This window comes from Saprolegnia diclina (assembly GCF_000281045.1).
Source record: "Saprolegnia diclina VS20 unplaced genomic scaffold supercont1.42, whole genome shotgun sequence".
NCBI lineage: Eukaryota > Oomycota > Saprolegniomycetes > Saprolegniales > Saprolegniaceae > Saprolegnia > Saprolegnia diclina.
This window is the reverse complement of record NW_008246109.1, coordinates 271937-299398: the sequence shown is the minus strand read 5'-3', so window position 1 is coordinate 299398 and position 27462 is coordinate 271937. Positions and strand designations below refer to the sequence as shown.

The following is a 27462-nucleotide window of genomic DNA, read 5'->3' as shown; positions in this document are numbered from 1 at the left end:
GCCCATGCACTGCTGGATTCTACCGGTTCGACCACGCGATATGGCGGCATTGACAGGGTATCTTCCGGATACTGTCCGGTTAAGACACGTGGCAGTTTCGCTTGCGATCTTCAGACGCATTTTCGACAGACCGGACGAGCGGGGTGAAGCCGACCCGGCGCGAGCGCTCGATCACGGACAAGGAAGCTTCGACGGCAATGAAGCCAGCTCCGTTTGTGCACCAGCTCCTGCGCATGCTCGAGCACGAGCCCGACGACGTGGTCGCGTGGGGGCCGGACGACCACTCGCTCGAGATCCGCGATCGGACGCGCTTCGAGGAAGCTGTGCTACCGCGGTACTTTCGCCACAAGCGCTTCAACAGCTTCCAGCGCCAGCTCAACTACTACGGCTTCCAGCGCGTAAAGGGCCTTCCGAAGGCGACAACGCGCTACTGGCATGCGCATTTTGAGAAAGGTCGGGTCGATGCCATAGGCTTGATTCAGCGCTGCCCGCCCAGCCGCGCACTAGCGATGCAAGCGACGATTCCATCGGCCGAGGAGCCACCAGGGTGCTCGATGGTGTCGCCCGCAAAAGCTACTCTCGCAGCTGCGTCGTCGTCCAACGATGCGTCCATCGAGCGACTTCTGGCACCGCTCCTCTACGGCAGCGCCGTGGCGGTGGACCTTCCGGCGCCGAGCCCATCGTGGCTGGACCACATTTTTGCGGACTCGACGTCGTTGGGATTTGAAACAGTGCTGATTTAGCGCCGAATCCATGCAACTGGTGTCCATGAGGCGTTGGTTCCATGCAGAGAGGATGGGCAATCGCCGCGCGTGAAGCGCAGAATGACGGCGTGACGTCAGGGATAGCGAGCCAATCGGCACTTGGGCGCATCCCACTGCGCAGTCGTCCAGCTGGCCATCGCTCCGCCACCTTGGCGCGTGCACCTTATCAAAAGCTGCAGGTTTCTCTTGCGTGCAACGAATTTTCTTGTGACGGGCAAGCGTCACGTGAAAAGAACACGTGTGATTGGTGCAAATGCCAGCATTATGGCCAATGCGCAATCGATTCCGCTTGCGCCTCTCGTATCCGGACCCGATCTTTGCATGTGCGGATCGTACGCTGTCTATGCAACCGTGTTTTAAACACATGCGGAGGGTCGGACGAACCGCGGTTGGGACGCCATCAACCGCTTAGGTCGTCGCTTCACGCGCTGTAAAAGCTATACGTATAGCACCCACGTGCTCCTCTACCGAGCGACTGAGACTGCTCAACGCAAGGTCGTTCTTAACCGGTGTTTGCATCAACCGCGGTTAGGGCTCGTCGCGGTTCGATCTTGGGTTTACCGTACCTTAGAGTAGCCGCACCCAAGTCAAAAGCACTTCGTGCGACGGTGCGGTGGCGCCATCGTGCCGTGGACGCCGTGGATCTTTTTCTGTCCAGCGGTGTCGTCGCTTGCCAAGGACCTCCTTCTTGTCGTTTTGATGCACCCCGCTCCCTTCAAGTATCTTGCCACGTGCTACTTTGCAGCCAATGGCATCGCGCGCCGATATTTTCGCCGCTTTTGATTGGCGGTTCGAAATATCGATTGTGAGAGACTCGGAAATCTTTGTGGCGGATTTGCTCACTTCTCAAGTTTTCGTGTCGAGCGCACTTGACCAGCCGCAGCATGTTGTACCGCCACGTCCACAAGATGAAGGCGTCGTCGGCGTCCAACATCTTCCTCCGCGGCCAGAGCGCCCGCGACATGAGCCAGATCCGCAAGCTCATGGCCGCCAACCGCGGCGAGATCGCGACGCGCATCATGCGCGCCGGTAACGAGCTTGGCATCCGCACGGTCGGTATCTTCTCGGCCGAGGATCGCTTCACGCAGCACCGCTACAAGGCCGACGAGTCGTACCTTGTCGGGAAGGGCAAGTCGCCCGTCGCGGCTTACCTCGACATTGACTCGATCATTAACGTCGCCAAGGACAACCACGTCGACGCAGTCCACCCTGGCTACGGCTTCCTCTCGGAGAACGTCGAGTTTGCCAAGAAGTGCGCGGCCAACGGCATTACGTTTGTGGGCCCGACGCCCGAGAACCTCGCGACCTTTGGCGACAAGACGGCCGCCCGCGCGATCGCGATCAAGCACAACGTGCCGGTCGTGCCCGGTACGGAAGGCCCGGTCGAGACGCTCGAGCAGGCCCGCGCCTTCATCGACTCTGGTGTCGGCTACCCGGTGATCATCAAGGCCAGCATGGGCGGCGGTGGCAAGGGCATGCGTGTCGTGACCCACGCCGAAGAGCTCGAAGACAACTTTATCCGTGCCTCCTCGGAAGCGCTGGCGGCCTTTGGTGATGGCACGGTGTTCATTGAGCGCTACGTCTACAAGCCCCGCCACATTGAAGTCCAGATCCTCGGTGACGGCAAGGGCAAGGTCGTCCACCTCTTCCACCGTGATTGCTCGGTCCAGCGTCGCCACCAGAAGGTGCTCGAGACGGCCCCCGCCGTCCTCCTCAACCCGGAGACGGAGAAGGCCATGATCGACGACGCAGTGCGCCTCACGGCCGCGGCCAACTACAAGAACGCCGGCACGGTCGAGTTCCTTGTGGACCAGGAAGGTCGCCATTACTTCATCGAAGTCAACCCGCGCATCCAGGTCGAGCACACGATCACGGAAGAGATCACGGGCGTCGACCTCGTCCAGAGCCAGATCCGCATCGCCAACGGCGAGAGCTTCGAGTCGCTTGGCCTTGTCCAGGACAAGATCAAGGTGCGCGGCCACGCGATGCAGTGCCGTGTCACGACTGAGAACCCGGCGCTCAACTTCCAGCCCGACTCGGGTGTCATTGAAGTCTTCCGCTCGCCAGGTGGCATGGGCATCCGCCTCGACGACGGCCCTGGGTTTGTCGGTGCGCACATTACGCCGCACTACGACTCGCTCCTCGTCAAGGTGACTGCGCGTGCGCTCGACCGCGGCGACTGCGCCCGCAAGCTCAAGCGCGCGCTCAAGGAATTCCGCGTCCGCGGCGTCACGACCAACAAGAACTTTCTGCTCAACGTGCTCAACCACCCGGACTTTGTCGACGGCACGATCGACACGTCGTTCATTGCCGACAACCCGCACCTCGTCGCGCCGTCGCACTCGACCAACCGCGGCCAGAAGCTGCTCCGCTACATTGGTAACACGATCGTCAACGGTCCGGAGAAGGCGCTTGGCGCGACTGGCCCGGCGCCGTCGTCGATGGACCCGCTCGCGCCGCACTTTGCCGAGCCCGCGCCGTCGGCCACCAAGTCGCTGCGCCAGATCTACACGTCGGAGGGCCCGGCGGCCTTTGCGAAAGCGGTCCGCAACAACAAGGGGCTGCTGCTGACGGACACGACGTGGCGTGACGCGCACCAGTCGCTGCTCGCGACGCGCGTACGCACGACGGACCTCGAGGCGATTGCGCCGGCGACGGCCATTGCGCTCCGCAACGCCTACTCGATCGAGATGTGGGGCGGCGCGACCTTTGATGTCACCATGCGCTTCCTCCGCGAAGACCCGTGGGAGCGCCTCGCCAACCTCCGCGAGCTCGTCCCGGACGTGCCGTTCCAGATGCTCCTCCGCGGCGCCAACGCGGTCGGCTACACGTCGTACCCGGACAACGTTGTCTACAAGTTTTGCGAAAAGGCCCAGCAGACCGGTATGGATGTCTTCCGCGTCTTTGACTCGCTCAACTACCTCGAGAACATGCGCCTCGGTATCGACGCGGTCGGCGCGTCGGGCGGTATCATTGAGGCTGCTGTGTGCTACACGGGCGACGTCTCGGACCCGGAGCGCGGCCCGTACAACCTCGAGTACTACCTCAACTTTACGCGCCAGCTCGTCGGCCTCGGTATCCACGTGCTCGCGATCAAGGACATGGCCGGTCTCCTCAAGCCCCAGGCCGCCCAGATCCTCATCGGTGCGATCCGCGCCGAGTTCCCGGACCTCCCGATCCACGTGCACACGCACGACACGGCCGGCACGGGCGTGAGCTCGATGCTCCAGGCGGCGTACGCGGGTGCGGACGCGATCGACTGCGCGACGGACGCCATGAGCGGCACGACGTCGCAGCCGTCGATGGGCGCGATCGTGGCTGCGCTCCAGAACACGGAGCTCGACACCAAGGTTGACGCCGGCATGATCAACGAGATCAACGACTACTGGGAGACGATGCGCGGTGTCTACGCGCCGTTCGAGTCGGGCCAGAAGAGCGGGTCGGCCGACGTGTACCACCACGAGATGCCCGGTGGCCAGTACACGAACCTTCTCTACCAATCGACGCAGCTCGGCCTCACCGGTCAGTGGCCGGCGATCAAGAAGGCGTACGCGACGGCCAACAAGCTCCTCGGCGACATCATCAAGGTCACGCCGTCGTCCAAGGTCGTCGGTGACTTTGCGCAGTTCCTCGTCCAAAACAACTTGACGGAAGAGGAGGTGCTCGCCCAGGCCGAGACGCTTTCGTTCCCCAAGTCGGTCATCGAGTACTTCCAAGGCTACCTCGGTATCCCCCACCACGGCTTCCCGGAAGAGCTCCGCGCCAAGGTGCTCAAGGGCAAGCTCCTCCCGAACGGGAAGGAGATGTTTGAGGGTCGCCCGGGCGCCGAGATGGCGCCGTACGACTTTACGGCGGCCCACCGCCAGCTCTGTGAGACGTACGGCTCGGACAACATCTCGGAGCTGGACGTGCTCTCGCACGCCATGTACCCGGATGTGTTCAAAGGCTTCATGGAGTTCAAGGACAAGTACGGCTCGATGCACTTCCTCGACACGCGCACGTTCCTCACCGGTCTCGAGGTCGACAAGGAGGTCGAGCTCACGATTGAGCACGGCAAGACGGTCTTTGTCAAGCTCATCGCTGTCGGCGCTGTCTCCAAGAAGGACGGCACGCGCGATGTGATCTTTGAGCTCAACGGTCGCCAGCGCGTGATCAAGGTCAACGACGACAACGCAGCTGTCGGCAAGGTCGAGCGCCTCAAGGCCACGGTCGGCATGCCCGGCTCGGTTGGCGCGCCCATGCCCGGTGTCATTGTCGAGGTCAAGGTCGCCAAGGGCCAGACCGTCAAGGCCGGTGCGCCGCTCTGCGTCCTCAGCGCCATGAAGATGGAGACGATGGTCGCCGCGCCCGTCTCGGGCAAGATCAAGAACATCCACGTCATCGTCGGCGACAACATGAAGGCCGGGGAGCTCCTCGTCGAGATTGACGAGACGGGCGACAAGGAGTAAATGCAGCTTGAAAATAAAAGTGGTTAGTGTGTACTTGGAGATAGATAGCTTGTTGGTGGTTTAGTTGGTACCTTCTAGTGTACTAGTCTATTATGCGTACTCGGCGTGGTTGAACGCGGGTCCGCTCGGGTACGGGTCGACGGGCGTAAAGCTGTCGAGCCACGCGCAGTTCATATCAAAATCAAAGTGCGACTCGTTGTTGGTCGAGTCCTTGAGGTCGGGCAGCATCGACGGTGGCAGCGGCGTCGACGCGCCCCCAAACATCATGTGGTTGACGTCGAGGAGGCTAAAGCTGGGGCCGTCGCCTTGGATCTGGAGGTTCTCAATGTCCGAGAGCAGGTGCGTTGACGGCAGCGGCGTCGTCGTCGGCGACGGTTTGGACTGGAACCCAAAGAGCATGCTCTCCTTCTTGGTCGGATTGAAGTCGAGCACGTCGTTCGGGAAGAGCGCACGGTGAAAGCCCGCGGACGGCGACGACGACGACGAGGTGGTGGTCGTTGGCGCCAAAAAGTCGTAGCTCATGGGCGCCATCGCATGGTGCCGCATCGAATGAAAGTGCAGCATCGGTGGCATCGGCGTCTTCTCGTGCATGGCCGACGCGCTCATGGCCTTTGTTGGCTTCTTGCGCGCCGACTCGGGGCTGTTCTTGCGCTTGATGAGGTACAGGCGGTCCGGTCGGTTCTGGCGAAACTCGGGGTGGCTGAACGTGCAAATGTTGGTCTGGCTCTTCGTCCACTTGCGAAAGCCAAAGTAGTTGAGCTGGCGCTGGAAGCTCGCGTACTTGGAGTGCTTGAAGTACTTGGGCAAAATGTACTGCGCGACGCGGTCCGTGTCGAGGATCTGGATCGACGTGCCGCCGTTCGCCCACGAGATGATTGCACTGTCTTCCTTCTCGAGGATCTGGTAGAGGTACCGGAGGAACTTGGGCACGCCGACCTTGCGCTTCTTGGTCGGCGTGTGCGACATGGTCTCGTTGCTCGACGACGTCGGCGACGACGGCATCTCGTGCATCATGGCCACTTGCATCGTAGGCGCTCAAAACCCAAATGCGCTTCAAGCTGCGTTTGCGCTTGGCCTCCGTCGCGCTCGTGATTGGCTCAAATCGATGGGTTGATGCGGGCGGCCAATCAACGGCATCGGTTCACGCAACCGTTTCACAAGTTACAGCGCCACATTAGCGTTCGATTATCTACGGCCTCGGCGTTGCCACGCCCTTGAGTAAGCACCCAACGTCACGAGGACGAGTGCCATCCTACGTGAAGACGCGTGCTTGAGAGGCCACCGGTGTACGTACGCTGTGAAAGGCGAGCGATCCCGCTAAAAACCCAAGAATTGACCGAATGGGATCGATCGGGCTTGGTCACCGCGTGCGGGACAACGTGGTGACCTTCTGACCTTCGATTTCGCAGCATCCAAGACGCCAAGGTTGATATTAGCTTGAAGCAGTCAAGAAGTATCTTTGTTCATTTGCTCAAAGGGCAAAGTGCAACTGAGTACTGAGTCCACAGGAGTGTATTTTCTGCTTGGGTGAGGCGAGATGCACACGAAATAGATCACACGTGGGCTATGCGTATGTAGTATCGGATTCGAGCACCAACAGCTACAGAAGCTCGCGAGAGCACTAGCGTCAAGGCAGTCCGTGAGATGCATAAAGCGACCGACCAACGCCGCGTGGTGAAAGTTGAGCGAATATTTCGCCCTGCACCGTGAGATTTAGAAAATCCAACTCGCCACATTCTTCCACGGCAACCTCCGGTCTACCGCCATCACATGCACCGAGTGCCACTGCTTGCCACATCGTTGAGATCTCGAAAAAGCGCTAAGAGTCGGTCGGTCGTCCATCAAACAGAGGATTGCTGACCAGTGCGTCGTCGTCGCCGTCGCCACTACCCTCGTCGACCTCCGAGGACGGTGCGGATGTTAGTACCGAAGACATACACGTATGAATCCTAAACGCTTTTCACTACATGTCTTTGGGCTCTAGGATTCAGCTAAAGACGGCGACGAGACGAAACTTTCTATTCACGGTTCGCTTCGCTATCGTCGGGCTACAAAGATGGAGCAACGTCACCCCAGCTCGGCCGTCTCGTCGCTCTCGAGGCCACGCCGCGACATGGAGCGTACGCGGATCCGCTGGTATCTCTCTTTGGTCGCTTGCAGGTTGGCGGCTTCGGCCTCCTCGTCCTCCGTATCCATAAAGGCCAGCGGCAGCATGCCAACGAGGCAGCCAAATGAAATGCCCACGGCCGACGAGAGATACGAGATGCCCCGCACGATCGGCATGCGAGCCTGCGTCGACGAGAGCTGCGGGTCGCCAATGCCGAGCTTGCGCGCAAAGGATTCAATGACACCGCCGAGGCTCAGGCCGGCAACGTCGGCGACGCAGTTGCTCAAGCCCGCGGCTGCCAGCACCGAGATGGGCATCGCCGCGCGCAAGTACGTCTCCATCGAGTCGCCTGCTGTGAGCATGATGAGGTTGTCGACGATGCCAAAGCCAATGAACGGGATGCCGGACGCCAGCATGACGAGGCGCAGCTGGCGCGCACTCGGTCGCTCGAGCGAGCTATGGCCAAGCGACGCCGCCATCGTCTGCGGCAAAAAACGCGACGTGATGTACGAGTGGAACTCGACGGTCGTGAGCACGCCGTCTTTGTTGACGTCGGCGTCGGCAAAGTGCTTTTCGAGGTTGAAGTCCTTCTTGTGGCTCGCGAGGACGCGGGCGATGACCGCCTCCTTTTGCTCGATCGAGAGCGCGTCAAAGGCGGTGGCGACGTCAGCAACCGCATCTGTCTTGCGCTCCGAAAGGCGGCGCGCCCGGCGGCGCAGGCGCATGCGGCCCATGTACTTGCGCAGAAGGACCCGCATAGTATCGCTGGACCGATCCCCTCTGGCACGCCGACGACAACAAAGATGATGCAAGCGGTTTTCTTCCGTGTGGAAATCGTGTTTTCCACGCACACACACATTTGCCACATGCGTTTCCCGCATCGACTACCGACAAACTAAACGACTAAAAGAAGAATGATGGTCGTTGCTTGCCATCAAAAGCGACGAAGACACTCCAGCCTCGTGCATCGAGCGTCAAAGGAGCCGCCAAATCGACTGCCACGGGCGCGTATATGCATTGCCTACGACTACTCAACGCGTGTCCCAGCACCTTACGCGGGTAGTATACCCGCCTGCATCGTGGACGTTTCGCGAGCTTCTTGTTGAAGCGGGACCAATGTGCGGTCACCAATGACCGGGCGGATCGTGCGGCCAGACGTCGTGTGGACCGCAAGAGAAACCCGTCCGATCTCAGTCGACAAGTTGTCCATCAAAGTCGTAATGCCGTGTCATAACTCGAGACAGAGGAGCCAGCTTGAGGGACGGACGGACGTGACATCGCCGGAGCCGCGCGTTCGTTCGCATTACGTGGCCAGGCCTCTACGCCTCTACTCGAGCAGCTGCGATTCGCGAGCGGCTCAACTCAACCCGCCAACGCAATTGAAAATCAAGTACCATGTACTCCCGGCCTCGAGAGTATACTCGGAGGCAGTGTAAAAACACGGAGGCTCCACGCGTCGTCCATGCAGCCACGGTGGCGGATGATCCTTACGGCCGCCGGCCGACAAAGTATCTTGGAATTTGTATACGATCGACAGTGGGTTCCTTTGCCGACGCAGTTGCAGGACGCCACCTGGTCCGGCGACTTGGGCGACTTTGACGACAAACTCAACTCAATTGTGGTTCTTTTGAGTTTTTTGTATACACGACGAACCGAAACTCAATTCGAAAACAGCCGTTCGTAACGCTGGCGCGAGCAGGCTTTCTTATTTCCGATTTCGCCACACAAGGCGACGACAGCGACGCATGGCGGTGACGGACCTCATCCTGCTGCCCGAGGTGAGCGAGGCCGCGGTCGTCAAGGAGCTCGCCTCCCGGTACCGCGCCAACGAGGTGTACACGTACATTGGGCCCGTCCTCATTGCGGTCAACCCATACAAGACGCTCAAGAAGGACGGGCTCTCGCTCTACGACGAGCACTGGATCGACGAGTTTAGCGGCCGCGAGATGCACGAGAACGACCCGCACCCGTTCGCGATCGCCGAGTCGGCGTACTCGCACCTCATGCGCTTCCAGACCAACCAGTGCCTCCTCATCACGGGCGAGTCGGGCAGTGGCAAGACCGAAACGTCCAAGCACGTGCTGCAGTACATTGCCAATATCTCGACGAAAGCGCGGACGCGCCAAGCGGTCAACCAAGCACGGTACCGACTCTATCACCCTGCGGTCGATGATGTCTCAAGCGGCGGACGATAGAACGCTCACGGACCTCAAGAAGCAAGAGATTGATGACGTCGTGAACAAGGTCCGGCGCATCTTGATCCGCGCGTCGCCGGTGCTCGAAGCCTTTGGCAACGCGCAGACGATCCGGAACAACAACAGCTCTCGCTTTGGCAAGTACATGCTCCTCCAGATGAACGTGGCCGGCCAAGTCGTTGGCGGGTTCATCCACAACTACCTCCTCGAGAAGAACCGCGTCATCATGCAGGCCGCGGGCGAGCGCAACTTTCACTGCTTCTACCACCTCCTCGCCGGTGCGTCGGCCGCCGACCGATCGGCGTGGAACCTCAAGGACGCATCGCACTTCAAGCTCCTCCAGAACGAAAACCGCACGATCGACGACGTCGACGACCGCGTCGAGTACCAGAACATGGCGCACCACATGACGGCCGTCGGTATCTCGGACGACGAGCAGCGCTCGATCTACCAGCAGATCGCTGCGATCTTGCACCTCGGCAACGTCTCGTTCTTGAGCCTTGTCGACGACAGCCACAACCCGTGCTGCAAGATCGACGTACGTCCTTTCTCCTCCATGTTGCACGGCTCTAAGGTTGCGTGTTAGCCGGCGACGCGCGAGTCGCTGGACGTGGCCGCCAAGCTCCTCGGCGTCTCGTCCGAGAGCCTCGACGAGATGTTTACGTTCAAGTCGCTCGTGATCAACCGCCACGAGACGCTGATCCCGCTCACGGCGAGCCAGGGCACCAAGGTTCTCCACTCGCTCGCCAAGGTCCTCTACGAGAACATCTTTACGTGGCTCGTCCAGCGCGTCAACAAGGGCATCCACACGCCGCGTGGCAGCTCGCATACGATGGGCATCCTCGACATCTACGGGTTTGAGATCTTCCAAGAGAACGCGTTCGAGCAGCTCTGCATCAACTACGTCAACGAGAAGCTGCAGCAGCTCTTCATTGCGCAGACGCTGCAGTCGGAGCAGTCCGAGTACCAGCGCGAAGGCGTCGCGTGGGTGCACATTGAGTACTTCAACAACCAAGTCGTGTGCGACCTCATCGAAGACGCCAAGATGCCGGGCATCATGCCGCTTCTCGACGAGCAGTGCGCGATCTCGCAGACGTCCGTGGACGTGCTCATGCACCGCTTCAACGAGACGTACGACAAGCGCCACTCGCACTACACCAAGTCGCGCGTCAAGGGCTCGACGTTCCAGGTCCGCCACTACGCCGGGACGGTCGAGTACGACGTGACCAACTTTGCCGAAGCCAACATCGACTCGTTCTTCACCGAACTCTACGCCAACTTGGCCAAGTCCACGAACGCCTTTGTGCGCAACCTCCTCACGGACGACCGCAGCACGAAGGAGAAGCTCAAGCGCCCGCCGTCGACGTCGTTCCAGTTCCGCGGCCAAGTCGCGACGCTCCTCGCCGAGCTCCAGCGCTGCAACCCGCACTACGTGCGGTGCATCAAGCCCAACGACAAGAAGGTCTCGGGCATGATCAGCTCGGAGCTCGTCGCCGCCCAAGTGCGCTGCCTCGGGTTGATTGAGAACATCCGCGTGCGCCGCGCCGGCTTTTGCTACCGCGAGACGTACGCCACGTTCCTCCACCGGTACAAGATCCTCTCAACAACGTCGTGGCCGGCCCCAAAGAACTGCTCGTCGGTACGTGTTGCTTTTGCCTCTGCGTCTCGTCGCTCAAATGATGTGTAGCGTCAAGCCACGCTGGAGCTGTTGACAGCGCCCGACATGGGCGTGCTCCCCAGCCTCCAGCCGCAGAGCGTTCTGAAAGCGAACGGCGGCAAGGACGCGTCGATGCCGGTGCACGCGGACGGCAAGCCGCTCACGCCGCTCGAGGTGTACCGCATGCACCTGGCCATGAAGAACGGCGCCAAGGAAATGGACAAGGAGATCGAGAAGAAGATCATCCCGTTCCATGAAGACGCCGACTCGATGGGGTGCTTCTCGCTCGGCCGCAACAAGGTCTTCATCAAGCACCCTGCTGCGCTCTTCTCGCTCGAGCGCCTCCGCCAAGACAAGCTGCCGGAAATCGCGCGCATCATCGAGGCTGCGTGGCGCCGCCGCCTCCTCCGCATCCGCTTGGCCAAGTACCAGATCGTGTACGACGACCTCATGCGCCGCCTCGCCGCCGTCAAGCGCAACATTGCCGACCGCGGCATGCGCCGACTCGGCTCGAACAACAAGATCACGATCGCTGCGCTCTACGGCCGCTGGCACGCGCTTGCCGATGCGGTCCTGCCAGCGCGCACGCGCTTCCACGCGCAGCTCGAAGCCGCCGAGCTGCACAACAAGGTGAGCTTTGCGCAGAGCTGCGTGCGCCGGAACGCCGCCGTGCGCAACCTCAACCGGCTCAAGGGCGCGGTCGCGGTCTTCTCGTCGCGTTGGAAGGGCCGGCAGACGCGCAAGAACATGCCACCGGAGCAGTGGCAGCGCTGCTACCAGGTCATGCTCGGCATCCGCACCGAGTTTGAGCGGTACGACCGTCTTTTGACATTGAGAGCTTGCATCGCATAAGGATGTAGGCTGTTTGGCAAGAAGAAGCGCCGCCGCGACACGCTCGACCGCGTCTACTTGGGCGACTACATCAACTGCTCCAAGTACCCAGCGCTGCGGGCGCTCGTGACGGACGCGCGCCAGCGCCAAATCCTCTTTGCCGGCGAAACCCTCAAAGTGAACGAAAAGTATCGACTTGATAGTCTATGTGGACGCCACTCAAGCATCGAATGTAGGACGGTCGCGCAGTCGCGCCTCCTCCTCATCGGCGAGACGTACATCCACAACGTCAAGGCCGACAAGATGGAGAAGCCCAAGGAGCGTCGCCGCGTGCAGATCTCGGCGCTCAAGCACCTCTCGCTGAGCTCGCTCCAGGACAACTACCTCTTTGTGCACGTCGAAGGCGAAGTCGACCTCATGTACGAGGTCGACCAAAAGACGGAGATCGTCCAGCTCCTCCGGAAGCGCTACAAGGAACTCCGGAAGAAGGAGCTTCCGGTCGTCATCTCGGACGAAATTGAGTTTGAGGCCAAGAAGAACCAGCGCAACCTCGTCAAGTTTATCAAGACGCCCAACGTGGCGACGACGACGCTCGAAAAGGTCGACAAGAAGCACGTGGTCGTGCGCGTCGGGACGCTCCAGCAGCGCCGGTACTAGTCGACGAGTATCCTTTATTACGTGTGTCGGAGCATCTAAGAAGACCAAGACCAAGAACTGAGTGCGTGTCCTCTTCACGTTCCACTGCAGTATTCAGGGCGACCCACGTTCCCTTCTGCATAGTATTCTGCACCAGTAGCATATCCAAGTACAGTAGCTGCAATCTCAACGGTAGCTTTCGCGTAGCTTCTTGGTTCTTGGTAGCTGGAGCGTGATGGCTGGTACTGGGTAGCTTGGCCTCGTGACGCATACCGTGAGCGCCAGCGTTTGCACAATAGACGCTGTGAAGAACCCACTTGTAGCCGCTGAAAGGGGTGCATCGTCCGCCTCTTGGGCGACGCCGCCGCATTTGTCATCGGCTCCACCCGCTCCTACACGGTATCAGGCCTGCTGTTTCGGGACGACGTCAGACGAGCGCTCGTTCGTCAAGGATCAGCTTGGGAACCAGATTCGAGGGACCGCAACTCGAGGTGCAATGCCACTGTGCTAGTGAAGGTGTCGAGCGGCGTCGCACTGTGGCCAGACCAGTGCAGCTTCAACTGCCGCGTCATCGTCGCAGTATCTTTCTGGGCACGAGTCAGATCCAAGGGTCAAATGGCGCGGCCGAGCCCCCTCGCCCATCACGAGCGAGCGAGAGGGAAGCGCCATACCCATGTTCCTTGGCCATATATTCCGTGACAGAATGATGATGCAATGCCGGATGCACTTGGGGTTTGTATGCAAAAGCTTGGAAACGGGCGGGGAATCCTCATCCTGGCGTGCCACCGTATGGTGGCACCCGCCCATATTGCACAAATATAATATTACCTTGTGTTTTGTATTCAATACAATGCAATGCAAATCACGTGGTCGTCTTCTCAAGAGCGACTCAATAGACCACTGTGCCCAGCATGCACGTGTGTACACTATGGAAGGTTGATTCAAACAGGCACAAGCGAGACACAATTGGGATTCCGTCGTTGTGTTGAGACGAAAGCGAGAATAGATGAACTTGCCTTCCGAGCCTTGTGGCCACCAAGAGCCGTGCGGGCGACACACAGACTAGGCGCACGCCCCTTAAGAAAATGGACACTCTTGCGAAGAGTCGGCGTCCTCGGCTGTGGCGTCGGCAAAGAGACGCTTGGTGTGGGCGATATCTCTTCTATCACCAAGGAGACACGGCCGAGATCAGACATGTCTGCGCTTTGGTGTGTGCGCGACAGTCCAAGGACCTTGCGAAACACCAAAAATCGGAAATCCCGAAAAAACAGGTTTTTTTTGCTGGAAATTTCGTCACATCGGTGCGGTGATCGCACCCGCCCGACAGTCCTTCCAGACAACGCCACGAGGCGACAGCGTACCGCGCCAAAGCGACCGGGCCAGCGCCGTGCAAGGACGAGCACGTGGCCGTGCCCCGAGGCGGTGCGTGGCTCAATTGGCGTGATTTTATCCGTGCTCATGGCCTGGGACATGTCGGCGTTCTTCACGGAGCTCGGGGCCAGACGGAGGTGTAGTGCAACAGCCCGCTATTGCCACTCGCCAACTTTCGACAAATGCTGCACGTGGAGGCCGCGCACTCGTGGACGCTCAACGTCTTTGCGCTCTCGACGGCCGAGATGATCTCGCTCGCGACGCGGCTGTTGCACTGGGCCGGCGTCGACGCGTACCTTGGCCTCTCGACACCCGAGCTCCACGCGTTCGTCGTCCGCGTCGAGGCCGAGTACCGCGACGTGGCTTTCCACAACTTTCGCCACGGCGTGTGCGTCATGCACGTGACGTACCTCGTCTTGCACGGGCTCGGCATGCACACGGTCCGCGACGACGTCGCAATGGACGTGCACCACCGATCAGCGCTGCTGCTCGCCGCGCTCTGCCACGACGCGCAGCACGACGGCCGGACCAACCAGTTCCACGTCGCGACCAAGTCGGCGACGTACGTCCGCTTTCCGGTGCGCGCGCCGCTCGAGCACTTGCACGCGGCGACGACGTTGCACCTCCTCGACGACACGCGCCTCTTGGCCAAGCTCTCGATGGCCGAAGCGCAGACGCTCCGGACGCGGATCGTCGACCTCATCATGGCCACGGACATGAACCTCCACGACGAGGTGCTCGCCAACGCCAAGGCCGAACCCACCGACATTGACGCAGTTGCCAAACTCATCCTCCACTGCGCCGATATCTCCAACCCGATCATGACGACCGACATGTCGCGCCGGTGGGCCAAATGTCTCATGGACGAGTTTGCGGCGCAGGTGGCGGACGAGCGCGGGCTGGGCCTGCCCGTCTCGACCTTCATGATCGCCGCGCCGAATAGCCGCGACGAGGCCCGTCTGCACATGGGCTTCATCGAGCGCTACTCGGGCGACGCCTGGCACACGCTCGTCGACGTGCTCAACACGAGCCCGGACCTCTTTGCGACGTGCCTCTCCAACCTCGCAGCCAACGAAACGTACTGGCGGCTGCGCATCGACAAGTGGACACCGTCGCCGGCCCGGTCCGTGGGCCACAAGAGCCCCAACGAGTCGACGCCGGTCGTGCGCCCACCGTGCGTCGAGTCGCTTCAGGCCGCATGATGCGCTTGCATCCTATCTAGACACCAACCCTTAGGTATTAGACCCTTGTACTATAGTAGAAAACTACACTAACAATATTTGCCACCATGATCCTGTCTTGCCCCATGCGTCGGCGTCAAAAGCTCTCGTCACTATGTCCAGAGCGATTACATGAGAAAGTTCCGAGCAAATGGTCATGGACGTCTACCTGGCCGCTGCGTCATCGTCGCCGCCACCCACCGAGAGCGCGTCGTCGGACTCGAACCCAGCCTCTTCTTCTTCCGCCGCCTAGTAATCACGATAAGCATCACCTAGTGACGGAGCGGTGAACCGCTGCTGCGACACGGGCCTCCCGCTCGGCTTGCAGCTTGGCCTCTTCCTCTTGGCGCTGACGCTCGGCCCGGCGTGCGAGCGCGCGCATCCGGTACTCGTCGATGATCGACGTGTCCTGCTGCTGTGCGGCTTGCGCGAGTCGAGCGGCTTCGTCGGCTTGCGCTTGAGCTTCGCGCGCCGCGGTGTCGCGCGCTTCAGCCTCGCGCACGGCGTCCTCGTCCAGGGTGTGCTGTGTCGAGAGCGCATCAAGTTCCTCCTCCTCCTGCGCCTGTCGCGCACGCTCTATCTGGGCCTCGTGGACCAAGCGCGCCCGCTCCTCTTCCTCCGCTGCTGCTTGCCGATCGGCTTCGGCACGGCGCGCATCGTCCTCCGCCGCCTGTCGAGCCTCGGTAGCAGCAAGGTCGGCTGCATCCTGGGCCTCGCGAGCTTGGTGCTCCGACGCCACGCGAGCTTCCTCGTCTTCGCGAGCCTGGCGCTCGGCTGCCTCTTGCTCTTCTCGGGCAAGACGCTCGGAGGTTGCTTGGGCCTCGCGAGCTTGGCGCTCGGTTGCTTCCTGCGCTTCACGCTCGAATGCTTTCTTGGCCTCTTCCGCTTGGCGCACCTCGGCTTCATGGGCCTGGCGCTCCAGCGCGTCTTGTGTGTCTTGGGCTTGGCGAAGCTCGCGAGCGTGGGCTTCCGATGCTTCACGAGCAGCCTGCTGCTCCAGAGCTTCCTTTGCTGCGCGGGCAGCCGCGAGCTGCCCCTCGTGTTCACGTGCGTCTTTCGCAGCGCGGTCGGCCGCATCTTGCTCTTGGCGTGTCGCAGCCAGTTGCTCTGCCTCGCGCACTTGGGCTTCGCGGGCGGCTTCCAGCTCGCGCTTGGCAGCGAGCACGCGGTCCTTCTCAGCTGCGAGCTGCTCGCGCAGCGCATCTTGTGCCGCACGCTCTCGATCGCGCTGCGCTTCAGCCTCGCGAGCGCGTTCACGGTCTCGCTGCGCTTCCGCCTCGCGCGCTTCCCGCTCGCGGTCCGCCTCCTGCCGCTGAAGCGCAGCGAGCGCTGCTTCGGTCGCCTTTTGCTGCGTAGCCAGCGCATCCTCGCGCGCTCGCTGGTCTTCGAGAACTTTGCGCGCGTCCGCCGCCCGCTCTTCGTCGCGCTGCCGCTGCGCTTCCAAGCGCGCCACCTCGGCGTCGCGCGCTGCGGCCTCGAGCCGCGCTTCAAGCTCGCGGACTTGAAGGTCCCGCTCAGCTTCCCGCGCGAGGTCCTCTTGATGCTTGCGCCATGCGTCATCGTCGGCACGATGCAGCGTCGGCGGTGCTTCGCTCTTCTCATGCTCTCTTTCTATGTACCGCGTCTCGACTGGCACTCGCACTGGCTGCGGAGGGGGTGCGCTGGCCGGGGCACGGGCCTCCTGCCACGGCGGATGCGTCCACTGCGTGCCCCGGGGCTCGTAGTACGACCGCGGTGCGTACTCGCGCGCTGGCACGGCACACTTGAGCGACGTCACGAGCGCGCTCAAGCTCTCGACCTCGTGGCGGAGCGACGCGACGTGGACCTGCTCGTCCTCGAGCTGCGTCCGGTACCGCCCGACGGCGGCGTCACTCTCGGCGCACTTGGCCCCGAGCTCGTGCAGCTGGCTCCGAAGCCGCTGCTCGCGGACGAGCCAGCTCTCTTGGTCGGCGTGGTGGGCAGCGAGCAGCTGCTCTTTTGCTGCAATGAGCGCTTCGGCGCTCTCCATTCGCAGGGCCACGTGGCTTGCGCGAGCGGTATGCAGCTCGGTTTGCAGCGCGTGGACGCGGTCGTCGAGCTCCTTACGATGCATATCGGCGACGCTGGTGACCGCTTTGGCCTCCCGCTGCACGACGTCTTCGCCCCCAAATCTCAAACGCAATGTTGGAACGTACCTCAAGGCGGGCGATGGTCTCGAGATGGCAGCTGCACTGCGCGCGGACGCTGTCACACTCGGCTGCTGTTTGTTGCAGTTGGCTCTGGAGCGATGCGGCGTGGCGCTTTTGGTGCGTGAGCTCGAGCGTTGCGTGCTCGAGTTGTAGCTTCAAGTCGGCTTCGGCTCCGCGCAGTGTCTACCATGCGCGTCCACACAAATGCAACTGAAGGAGGTAGGTACCAAGACGTCGACTTCAAGCGACGCCATTTTCGAGTGGAACGCCGTGAGCTCCGACTGCGCGCGGCGGAGACTCTCGGTCTCGTTGGCGAGCCGCGCCGATAGGGCATCGAGGTCGGCTTGCTGGCGCGCGACCCGGGCCGCGGCTTCGCGCTCGCAGTGCGCCGTGTACGTGGCCTTGTCTTCTTCGAGACGCGTCATCGTCGCGACCATGTGCGCCTCGCGGGCTGCGACGTTGTCCTGGAGCACTGTGAGGCGCCGATTTTCCGTCTGCCACTTGCGGCTCTCGTCGTCGATGAGCGACGAGAGCTGTCGGTCTTTTGTCTGCACGGCGTCCATCTCCTTGAGGAGTGTTTGGCGCAGCTCAAACAAGTCGAGCTCCGCTTGCTATTTACGCTGCATCAGCGATAGACAACTGAAGGGTATACGCGTACGCGCTGCTTCTCAAGATACGCGAGATGGAGCGACCGCTCGGCCTCGTCCAACGCCGCCTGCTTGGCGGTAAACTCGGTCTGAAGCGTGCTCCGGACACTCTCGATCTCGTGCAGATACGCCTTGCGCTCGTCGACGCGCATGACGGCGATCTCCGTGTCGCGAATGCGAGTTATCTACCTTGCGTGTGAGGACGCTGTGGCGAGAGGTCGGGCGTTGCCTCTTGGGCCACATGGGCTTGGGTCATGCGGTCGTATTCTTGCTGGTACTGGAGGATGCGGTCCTCAAACGACTTGGCCGGCTGCTCTCTCTGCGCATGGCTCTGTGCCACGTAGATGGCGTCAATGCGCTGGAGCTCCGACTCTAGCTCACGTCGTAACGCGTCAGGCAGAGCCCGCGGACATCACCGTACCGAGGATGTAGCGACGGTCTTCGTCGTGGGTTTGGGTCTGCATCTCGTGTGTCGAGGTCGACGCTGAACGCTCGACCTGCGATAGCATCTCGAGGAGGCCGGCGGGCGACGCAGGTGTCGTTGGCAGTCGTAGCATTTTGGCGACCATGGCCGGCTCGAGCTCGCAGTTGCGCGGGCCGACTTCGGGCAAAAACACCGAGAGCGTGTGCTTGAGCTGCTTCGTGCGCAAGTACTCGCAGAGGAGCGTGTTGGCCACCTTCTCGAGCAGCGTGCACTCGTGCGTCGACGCATTCATGGTGGCGGCCCGCTTCTGCAGCTTCTGCACAAACGTCGTGCGCAGATGCACCTACCTGACGCTCAGCTAGACGATGACAAAGGCGACGTACGCGGATCTGGTCGATCGCGCCTTCCTTCTGCAGCGTCGAGAAGAGGTTGCTCTTGAGCTCGTCCAGCGACAGGCCGGCGCCATCGCCGCCATGCTCTTCCATGCGGCAACAACGTTTTTTCGAAGCCTGTATCCGGATTTTTCGGAAAATATCGAAGCTCGCAAAGTTGCGTGCGCGCAGGTTGAAGTTGATGCATTTTGTTCTGCCAGCTAGCTACCGCGTGCCTCTCACCACCCTTTCCTGTGCGAGTGGATGTTGAAGTAGTAAGTAGCCTACGCAGGACGCCACATGCTGCGTATGTCAATGCTACGTTGACGATGGTCCTTGCAAAGGTACTCACTCGTCCACGCTTCTCCTGCTTGCTGTGCAGCCGATCTGGTCGCGATATGTGGTACGTTTGAAGAGAAGGCGACTGCAAGCTACTCGTGATATGCTTCTTGGGATACCGAAGGACGCCACGCACATAGGCTTTATTCTTGTCTGGGGTAAATTACGTTTTTACCCTATGTTCTGGCTTGAAAACTACACGGAGGTTTTCATTTCGTCGGCGAGGCGCTACCGGTCTGGCTAATCTTGATACTGACGGCTGACGGCTGAAGGAGGTTGGCGGTGGTGGTGGCGGCGACTGATCTCGTGCTCGGTGCTCTGTGCTCTGTGCTCTGTGCTCGATTCTCGATTGGCTCGTAGTTGTATAATGTCGAGACTGGGTCCCCTAGCTGTTCTTTTTTGGCTTGGGCCGTCCTGCGCCTGCACGTCCGCTAGTGCTACGGCGCGTTGGCGAGGGCGTGTCGTATGAGTTTGTGGCTTGGTTCAGGTTCGCGTGACTGACGGGTCCGCCGAGGTTATATTTAGGGCCAGGACATTGCTTTTGGACAACGCAGTCCGTGACGCCAAGTCAGATACGATGAAGCGCGACGATGCGATCGCGTACTTTCAAGGGCGCTTGGAGAAGAACCCGATGGACGAAGACGTACAACGCCTCATGTGACGACGTTCTATTTGCCATGAATGCTTCTAGGCCCTGCACAACCTCTCGGTCCTCTACAAGTCCAAGGGCGACATGGAGCAGTATGGGCGCGTCGCACGCATGGCGGTGCTCACGAAACGCGGTGGACCTGCCCACTACAACGAGCTCGGACTGGCCTTGATGCAGGCTGGCAAGCTCGAGGATGCGTACGAGCAGCTTCAAAATGCAGTCGCACTGCAGGCATCGTTTGGGCCAGCGCACATCAACTTGAGTGCGGTCAAAGCAAAGCGCGGCGAGTACAAGGAGGCGATTCGTCATTGCGAGGACGCGCTCAAGTACCTTCCGAACGACGCATCCGTGCATCGCAACATGGCCAAACTCCTCGACGCGGTCGGGCGCACGTCCGAGTCCCTATCACACAACCAAGCCGCCTTGCGCCTTGCCCCGACTGACGCATCGGTGGCTCGACAGATTGCCCTCCAAAGCGTGAGCCGACAGCTCCCAACGCAGGCCCATGCTGCGTACGACACGTACCGCCGCCTCACGGGCCAGCACTACGACCTCAACCTCTAGTAATCGCAATATAGACAACATGTACATGTTTCAAAAAAAGTTAGTTGGCGTCGTCGCTGGTATGGCGCTCGCGAAACGTGGCAAAGTCCTTCTCTTGCGTGATGCGGTTGGACTTGAGATGAGCAAGGTCCACGCGGTGGGCGCGAAATGCACTGCCTTCTTCTTCGTTGCGGTGGAAGAGGTCGCTTCGGCGCTCCTTGCTGATCGACACATCCGGGCTCGTCCGAACGTAGCGGACACCGTGGAAGGTCGCCATGCTCGCGGCGAAGGACACGATCGCAATGATCGGGTACGTCGACGGGTCCGAGAGCCACGCCCGGAGTGAAGTCTTTGCGCGCGCCGCCATGTTAAAGAGGTCGTTGGAAGAAGAGAAAATGCGACTTGTACAGCCGACGACGACGAGGTTATCTAAAGACACGCGCGGCCGCGCCAATGTAATCGACTCGCTTACGCGCGATCTTCCGGATAATGTTGCAGCATTTGAATTTCAACTCGGTCTTTGTATCGATGGTTTGACACGCATCCGGATACTGCACACCGCGCGCTCCAGGATCGTAAACGGCTTGTTTACCAGAGGCAAATCGAAGCATGGTGAAGCATTCAGCGCACACTTCGAAGCGTCATGGCGGTCATGGCGACGTCGTCGAGTGGTGCGGTGTATCGCTGGAAGGCTTGCGGCCCCGCAGCGGGTGGTAGAACAGGTCCACAGCCCGTGATATTTGCGTCCACAAGTGTCGAATAGCAAGCTAGCAGCACACGCTCGAGGCACAGGCATGTTGCGATGTACATTAGTCTATTTCTTTTCACGGGTAGATTCTCTCTACCTATGCCGTGCTTGCATGTTCGATGGTTGTTGCATCTAATGCTCCGAAATGTCTACTTCGAGTCACCTTGAATGGACTTGCCATCTCCCAAAACAACGTCGGTATGCTTTGGATGATGACGCCGGACGCATGCGTCGTCATTGTAGGACATACTGTGCATTGGTCCAACATCAGATGACAATGTACAGTGGTGCTTGTACAACTCGTTGTCGCTGATGACACCAAGGTCGTCATTCGTGCGGCCGTTGCACATCGACAACATGTCCATGCCACTGGTCCCGTCGATAACGCTTGCGTGCGTCCGACGTGAAACCGTGTCCTGATAAACGTCGTGTGCACGCACGGACTCGCGGGAGATCGCCACGTCTATGTCGATCTTGCCTTCAAGCGCCGCGGCCGTCCCATGTCGTCACGGGCGGGATACAAAAAATGGCTAAAATCACGCGTCCTTGACGCGTGGCAGCCGGAGCGACCAGCATTATCCGGCATTATCCGGCGCGACGTGTTTTTGTAGATTGCGTTTCTTGGCGCCACCATTGCGTGTCTCTTTAGCCGCCGCCGACTCACTGGCGAGCGTCTCTCACTTTGCTTTTCGCTTCGACCAAGACACTTCTACTACCACCATGGCTGCGCGCGCTTCCCAGTCTGTCATCAAGACGTGGTTCTCCGACCCGGCCACGTACCCGATCATCGGCATCATCACGTTCGCCATGTCCATGTCGACCTTTGCCGGCGTCCGGTACCTCTCCAACAGCCCCGATGTCACCTTCTCCAAGGAGAAGCGTGGCGCGATCTTCCACCGCGACGAACAGGACGGCGCCGCCTTCCGCTCGCACCGCGTCACGGTTGCCACGTTGAAGCTCAACCCGATCACGCGCGAAGAAGCGTACACCGAGTTCAAGCAACGCCAGGCGTAATGTCGCTCGCAAAGCAATAGTTTACATGTAGTAGGACCCTTTATAAATCTGTAAGCGACCGTTCTTGGTTCAGCGCCCTTCGAAACTGCGTCATTGTCTCCCAGTGCAAGCCAACGGCCGCGCGTGGCTATGCAACCGGACGAATACAGTCAGTCGGATCCCGACTGGTGAGGGTATTGCACTGTTGGGCATACCAGGTCCGCATATCCGGCGACTTTGCACTTGTCTCGCGGCTACTCGATCTACGGTTCTGTCTCGAGTGTCCTCCGTGATTGCAGTCCACGCTGCTTTGATGATTGCTCTGTTAAGCTTAAGCATTACACTCGTTCGTTCATGCAACTTTGGAAACAACTAAAACGAGCAGAAAGCCGTCCGCCAGCCACGCGACAATAGTAGCTAGAGTGTACAGGTTAGGCACCTTGCTGGTCGTCGGCGTCGTTGTTGTCGTCGGTCTCGTCGGTCTCGTCGCCGTCGCCTTCCTCGATCGCACCACTTGACGCTGGCCCGCGGCGCGCAATGATGTCGTGGATCGAGACATTCCAGTTTTCATTCGAGATGGAGCCGCGGATCGGGCGGCTCTCGACGTTCTTGACCGGCGCGTCGACGGCCCGCAGCGAGAGCGACCGCAATCGGCCAATGATGTTTGTATGGAGCTCGACCGTTGCGGGCGGTCGTACCTTGGTCACCTTGGTCAACGACGATCGGTGAAAGCTGTTGCGGCGGAGCATCCGCAGTGGCTTGACGCCCACGTCCGAGTGCCGATGGCCTTTCTCCGTCGTCGGCATTTGCTGGCGCGGGGCGTGTCGAGCGGACTGGAGCACACGCTGCTGGTGCTGGACCATGCCGAGGACGAACGCGCCGGTATCAATGGCGTTGTTTGTTCCTGCAATCTTGGAGTAGAGGGCGAGGCAGTCGCGCTCGTGCATTTGTGGGTCGAGCTGCGTTGCGAGGAGCTGAAATTCTGGAAACTCAATGATACCGTTCTGCTCGCGGTCCATGCTCTCGAAAAGCGTGTGCATGAAATCGACTTGGGCGTTGAAGAGCTTGAACCAGTGCCGCATGACGTGCTCGAGGAGCTCGTCGATTTCGATGCCGTCGTCGCCGCGATGCTTGAGTGTCGCGTAGCACGCATTTTCCGCGCCTTTCTCAAACGCAAACGCCGACGCAACGACGTCGAGCGCTTGCGACAGCGGGATTGACGTGGCATTCGGACTGCCAACGATACCGTCGCCGAGGCGCTGGCCCAGCACCCGCGCGGCACTTGTTGCGGCCAGCGTCTCGTGCGTGTAATGGCCAACTAGACAGAATGGTCCATCGTAGATATTAGGGGTAGGGTTTGTGTACTTTGAAAGATGAGACCGACGACGTGAAGGTAAAAGTCGACTGCTTGGTGCGTCGCGCCGATCGACTTGTACGTGGCGCACGGCCCGGCCGACGACCCGAGAAGCATTCCAAACACGCGAACACGTGCATTTCTCTATCGTATTTTCGATTGGACGTTGGTTTTCAACAAAATTCCGGGAAAACCTCGCAAAATTTCCGCACGCCGGCGTCAATGCAGATGAATTGGCCAATCGCGAGGCCGCGAAGCCCGTGGTAGAGCACGTAGAGGTCGTGCATAAACTCAATGAGCGACTCGCGATTTCGCCCGGCAACGTCGTCGGCAATGTCTTGCAGCATCTTGGCTTGGTAAATGGTAGCGATCGTCGCGCAAAGCTCTTGGACGACCATGGGCTTACGCTTCGCAAAGATCTTTTTGATGTGCTTGGGGAGAAAGTTGGCGTCCGCAATGAGCTCCGAGATGCCTTGGAAGCGAGACACGGGCACCTATGATTCCCAAGATGAGGCTCTCGTGTCTCGGCCTAGATGGCGACCACGGGGGCAAGAGAAGCCGTGCGGACGACGCCGCTGGCGGCTGAAGGCGAGCTTGGATCGTCGTGGGTTTGGGTCGCCATTTCGACCGACGAGCGATTAAGGGGCGCTTGGTGCGAGAGTTCTTGTTGGCGACTCAGTAGCTCCTTGAGCTCGTCGGTAAGGATCTCGTTGCGGTCGCGCTCGTGCCGGATGTCGTCGAGGTACGTCTCTTTGGCATGCGCCAGTTCGTTTCGTAGTAAAATGAGCTGCTCGTAGCTCGCCCGCTCGGCTTCGAGGACCTCCTTGGACTCGAACGCGCTCTACACGACCATATATCGCGTCGCATTCTTGCTAAGCACGTCAAACGTACTTGCATTTTGGCCTTGAGCGGGTCGGTCGACACCACGCTCGACCTAAAGCGATACATTCGCACGCAGATCAGCACACAAAAATGTACTTCGTACACTGAGTGACCAAACTCGGCCGCCAAATGATATGTGAGTTTCGCTGCCTCGGCGCGGTTCATGTACTGGATCACGTCTGCCATGGCATCTGCGTCCAACGGGTTCTCGGCCGACTGCAAGAGCCCGGTGAGGATCTATGAAAAGACGGATATATCGCACAATAGTATCGAACGACAATAATGACCATTTTCTTGCCCGTCGGTTCGAGTGTCTTGAAGATGCTGAGAATCGTGCGCACCTTGTCCATTGTGCCGAGCTGCTCGACGTCCCGATTGGCGTTTTTGGCGCTGGCACTCGACGGCTCCTCGGGCACTGTCCCGCGGTTCGTGAGGTTCTCGACGGTGGTCTGAGCGAGCTGCAGCTTTCGTTCCAGACGTCGCTTGTCGTGCTTGAGGGACGTGATTTCTACGAATCTTTGGCTTCTAAAATCGCTGAAGCGCGACAGTGTACGGTCGCGTAGCTCGTTTGCCTCGCTATCTTGCGCCTTGCTACGGTCAAAGAAGGTGACGCCGTCCGCGTAGCAGCGTGTGGCCGTAATCGGCTGTCCCCGGCCCGAGAGCTCGTCAAAATCCTTGTAAATCGCATGGCCCAGACTCCTAAACCAGTGGATAAGCCCTCTAAACGTCAAGAGCGTTGGGTACTGGCAAATGGTGTCGAGCACGCTTTGGTAGCGACCAAAGATGCACGAGGCTTGCTGGAGGCAGTGAAAGGCCACGGCCGTGCGCAAGTGGTTCGGCGTCTCTTTCCCGGTCGCCAGGACGTTGGTTTCCCGAAATTTCATCTCGCAAAAGAGAAAGTACGACGTGAACGAGTGCACTTCCGTCTCGAGCGAAGTCAACCACGCCTGCACGTGGGCCATGTCGGACGTCTTGACCTACAAGCCGGTTGTTCATCGACACGTGACGTGACGGCGCTACCGCGGGATGGGCTTCGTTGGAGAGGTGCTGTAAGACCTGGGCGGGCGTCGCAGGCACTGGAGACACGGGTCGTTGTGTCTGCGTCCAGTGCCCCGTGTTGCCACGTCCTGGTGTCGGCTGAAAGCTATAAGAACTCATAGAACCTCGCATGCGAGGTGTGAGATGTGTACTAGATGGTGGGTGGGGTCTTGAGGTGGCGTCGTCGCGGTGTTGACGTCCCCGCAGTCGACTTAAACGGGTATTGATTGTAGCTGCGCTGCGCTGGGGATGTCTGGTACATGGTCGCATCGGGATCTCGAATGCGCATGCTCGTGGCGGTGGACGATTTGGGTCGGGCGGCGACCGCACTTGCATGCGGTGGCCGCGGTAGAGTTGCGACTGCGCGCCCTGGACTGGGACAGCGCACGCTCATGGCCCGCTAAATCAGCCCTTTTATGAGAAAACTATATCGGGCTGACCACAGTTTCAACGAGAAAGTGGTCGATTGTCTGATCGAGTCGTCGTGCACATGAAGCATCGATAGTTGTTTAGGGTCGTATAAATGGAATATTATTAGTTGTGGCGCTGACGAAACTCGACAAAGTCGTCGTTGCGCGTGATCGGGTTGAGTTTCAGATGGGCCATGTCGATGCGGTGCGACCGGAACGACGCGCCTTCGTCATGCGACCGGTGGAAGATCGCGCCGCGCTTCTCCTTGGAGAAGGTGACATCGGGGCTGTTGGAGAGGTACCGAAGACCGGCAAAGGTCGACATGCCCGTGGCAAACGTGATGATGCCGATGATCGGGTACGTCGCGGGGTCGGAGAACCACGTCTTGATGACAGACTGGGTCGCGCGGGCAGTGGTCGAGGCCATGGTTGTTCTTCTTGGTAGAGGTAGTGGTGGTGATGAGGATCAAGCAAATGCTGGAATGAGGTGCAGAAGGCGCGCCAAAACGATAAAGATCGTTTTCAAAAACACGCAACGAGCAGAGAAAAACCGTGAAATTGACACGCGCGTTTCAGTTTGTATCCGGATGTCTGGTCGTCGTCATACAAATGTGCAATGAGATGACCTTTCGCATCCGGATAGACGTGGCGCGCACCGTGTCAATGCAACCGCCAGGGCAAGTCGCGTGTCTTTGGTGTTGCGATCTTCCGCAGGTCCATATTGGCGCCCGTTGAAGTGGTTCATTCCAGCATTTGCTTGATCCTCATCACCACCACTACCTCTACCAAGAAGAACAACCATGGCCTCGACCACTGCCCGCGCGACCCAGTCTGTCATCAAGACGTGGTTCTCCGACCCCGCGACGTACCCGATCATCGGCATCATCACGTTTGCCACGGGCATGTCGACCTTTGCCGGTCTTCGGTACCTCTCCAACAGCCCCGATGTCACCTTCTCCAAGGAGAAGCGTGGCGTGATCTTTCACCGGTCGCATGACGAAGGCGCGTCGTTCCGGTCGCACCGCATCGACATGGCCCATCTGAAACTCAACCCGATCACGCGCAACGACGACTTTGTCGAGTTTCGTCAGCGCCACGCGTAAATCACACTCTAATTGTACAATACTTGATAAATTTTGAGATGGAACATGCCACCAATTGTTTCGCCGCGAGTTCTGTCCCGTTCTCATCTCCAACTATTAAGTTGGAACGCCGCTTGGCAAATCATGGAATACGTCACCCCCATTGTGTTGGCTCGACACTGCGAGCGAGGATACGTCGTGACCCAGTCGAGCGTCAGTTTGACGTAGCTCGGGGGGCGAATGGTGGCGAGAAGCGCGTGCATTTCTTCAGATTCCAGCGCTCGGTGGCCAGTTTCACAATCACCTGGAGCGTCTTTCGATCGTCGCGCGTCGTGATCAGTGCGTTTGCCAGTAACAAAAGTTGCTGCTTGCTCAGCGTCATGGGACCACAGTTTCTCCAAGGATGTCAGACCGAGACCACGAGCAATCCATCTTGGCAGTTCCCGGGTAATGGCATCCACACGACGTTCCGACGGTCCCGACGCTAAACTTCTTCAAGACCCGTGACGTGTTGAGCCACTGCATTACGGTTGGTACATCCGCGTCCGCCGAGCAGTCCAGCGTACCGTCCGACACATGTAGCCT

At 59.8% G+C, this 27462-nt stretch overlaps 13 protein-coding genes across 13 annotated transcripts; 7 read left to right on the top strand and 6 right to left on the bottom strand.

The window, feature by feature from the left end:
- Positions 1 to 129: 129 nt before the first annotated feature.
- SDRG_11535 (hypothetical protein) lies at positions 130 to 772 on the top strand. Its single transcript, XM_008617576.1, has one exon. It carries the CDS (start codon positions 198 to 200, stop codon positions 741 to 743), a length of 546 nt encoding a protein of 181 aa, XP_008615798.1. The 5' UTR covers positions 130 to 197; the 3' UTR covers positions 744 to 772.
- An 842-nt stretch (positions 773 to 1614) lies between these two features.
- Positions 1615 to 5265, top strand: SDRG_11534 (pyruvate carboxylase). The gene has a single exon (XM_008617575.1). The coding sequence runs from the start codon at positions 1649 to 1651 to the stop codon at positions 5210 to 5212; it is 3564 nt and encodes a 1187-aa protein (XP_008615797.1). The 5' UTR covers positions 1615 to 1648; the 3' UTR covers positions 5213 to 5265.
- On the bottom strand, positions 5241 to 6300 carry SDRG_11533 (hypothetical protein). The gene has a single exon (XM_008617574.1). It carries the CDS (start codon positions 6236 to 6238, stop codon positions 5303 to 5305), a length of 936 nt encoding a protein of 311 aa, XP_008615796.1. The 5' UTR covers positions 6239 to 6300; the 3' UTR covers positions 5241 to 5302.
- Positions 6301 to 7153: 853 nt separating this feature from the next.
- Positions 7154 to 8146, bottom strand: SDRG_11532 (hypothetical protein). Its single transcript, XM_008617573.1, has one exon. It carries the CDS (start codon positions 8075 to 8077, stop codon positions 7280 to 7282), a length of 798 nt encoding a protein of 265 aa, XP_008615795.1. The 5' UTR covers positions 8078 to 8146; the 3' UTR covers positions 7154 to 7279.
- Positions 8147 to 8992: 846 nt separating this feature from the next.
- SDRG_11531 (hypothetical protein) lies at positions 8993 to 12844 on the top strand. Its single transcript, XM_008617572.1, has 6 exons — positions 8993 to 9462; positions 9515 to 10052; positions 10101 to 11153; positions 11202 to 11983; positions 12032 to 12190; positions 12239 to 12844. The coding sequence occupies exons 1-6, from the start codon at positions 9065 to 9067 to the stop codon at positions 12657 to 12659; spliced, it is 3351 nt and encodes a 1116-aa protein (XP_008615794.1). The 5' UTR covers positions 8993 to 9064; the 3' UTR covers positions 12660 to 12844.
- Positions 12845 to 14110: 1266 nt separating this feature from the next.
- On the top strand, positions 14111 to 15313 carry SDRG_11530 (hypothetical protein). Its single transcript, XM_008617571.1, has one exon. It carries the CDS (start codon positions 14192 to 14194, stop codon positions 15209 to 15211), a length of 1020 nt encoding a protein of 339 aa, XP_008615793.1. The 5' UTR covers positions 14111 to 14191; the 3' UTR covers positions 15212 to 15313.
- On the bottom strand, positions 15228 to 18987 carry SDRG_11529 (hypothetical protein). Its single transcript, XM_008617570.1, has 9 exons — positions 18852 to 18987; positions 18466 to 18811; positions 18274 to 18416; positions 18056 to 18229; positions 17625 to 18008; positions 17404 to 17580; positions 15522 to 17354; positions 15399 to 15478; positions 15228 to 15342 (listed from the first exon to the last, which is right to left on the bottom strand). The coding sequence occupies exons 1-9, from the start codon at positions 18951 to 18953 to the stop codon at positions 15327 to 15329; spliced, it is 3255 nt and encodes a 1084-aa protein (XP_008615792.1). The 5' UTR covers positions 18954 to 18987; the 3' UTR covers positions 15228 to 15326.
- A 720-nt stretch (positions 18988 to 19707) lies between these two features.
- On the top strand, positions 19708 to 20430 carry SDRG_11528 (hypothetical protein). Its single transcript, XM_008617569.1, has 2 exons — positions 19708 to 19821; positions 19870 to 20430. Exons 1-2 carry the CDS (start codon positions 19756 to 19758, stop codon positions 20389 to 20391), a joined length of 588 nt encoding a protein of 195 aa, XP_008615791.1. The 5' UTR covers positions 19708 to 19755; the 3' UTR covers positions 20392 to 20430.
- Positions 20395 to 20765, bottom strand: SDRG_11527 (hypothetical protein). The gene has a single exon (XM_008617568.1). The coding sequence runs from the start codon at positions 20735 to 20737 to the stop codon at positions 20432 to 20434; it is 306 nt and encodes a 101-aa protein (XP_008615790.1). The 5' UTR covers positions 20738 to 20765; the 3' UTR covers positions 20395 to 20431.
- A 1016-nt stretch (positions 20766 to 21781) lies between these two features.
- On the top strand, positions 21782 to 22210 carry SDRG_11526 (hypothetical protein). Its single transcript, XM_008617567.1, has one exon. It carries the CDS (start codon positions 21839 to 21841, stop codon positions 22130 to 22132), a length of 294 nt encoding a protein of 97 aa, XP_008615789.1. The 5' UTR covers positions 21782 to 21838; the 3' UTR covers positions 22133 to 22210.
- A 332-nt stretch (positions 22211 to 22542) lies between these two features.
- Positions 22543 to 25796, bottom strand: SDRG_11525 (hypothetical protein; the record flags this gene model as incomplete). The annotated part of the gene is made up of 11 exons (XM_008617566.1): positions 25538 to 25796; positions 25368 to 25491; positions 25092 to 25324; positions 24901 to 25046; positions 24635 to 24855; positions 24451 to 24584; positions 24357 to 24399; positions 24007 to 24306; positions 23660 to 23959; positions 23477 to 23609; positions 22543 to 23429 (listed from the first exon to the last, which is right to left on the bottom strand). Exons 1-11 carry the CDS (start codon positions 25777 to 25779, stop codon positions 22543 to 22545), a joined length of 2763 nt encoding a protein of 920 aa, XP_008615788.1. The 5' UTR covers positions 25780 to 25796.
- Positions 25797 to 25870: 74 nt separating this feature from the next.
- On the bottom strand, positions 25871 to 26318 carry SDRG_11524 (hypothetical protein). Its single transcript, XM_008617565.1, has one exon. The coding sequence runs from the start codon at positions 26220 to 26222 to the stop codon at positions 25920 to 25922; it is 303 nt and encodes a 100-aa protein (XP_008615787.1). The 5' UTR covers positions 26223 to 26318; the 3' UTR covers positions 25871 to 25919.
- Positions 26319 to 26550: 232 nt separating this feature from the next.
- SDRG_11523 (hypothetical protein) lies at positions 26551 to 26967 on the top strand. The gene has a single exon (XM_008617564.1). The coding sequence runs from the start codon at positions 26596 to 26598 to the stop codon at positions 26896 to 26898; it is 303 nt and encodes a 100-aa protein (XP_008615786.1). The 5' UTR covers positions 26551 to 26595; the 3' UTR covers positions 26899 to 26967.
- The last annotated feature ends 495 nt before the right edge of the window (positions 26968 to 27462 follow it).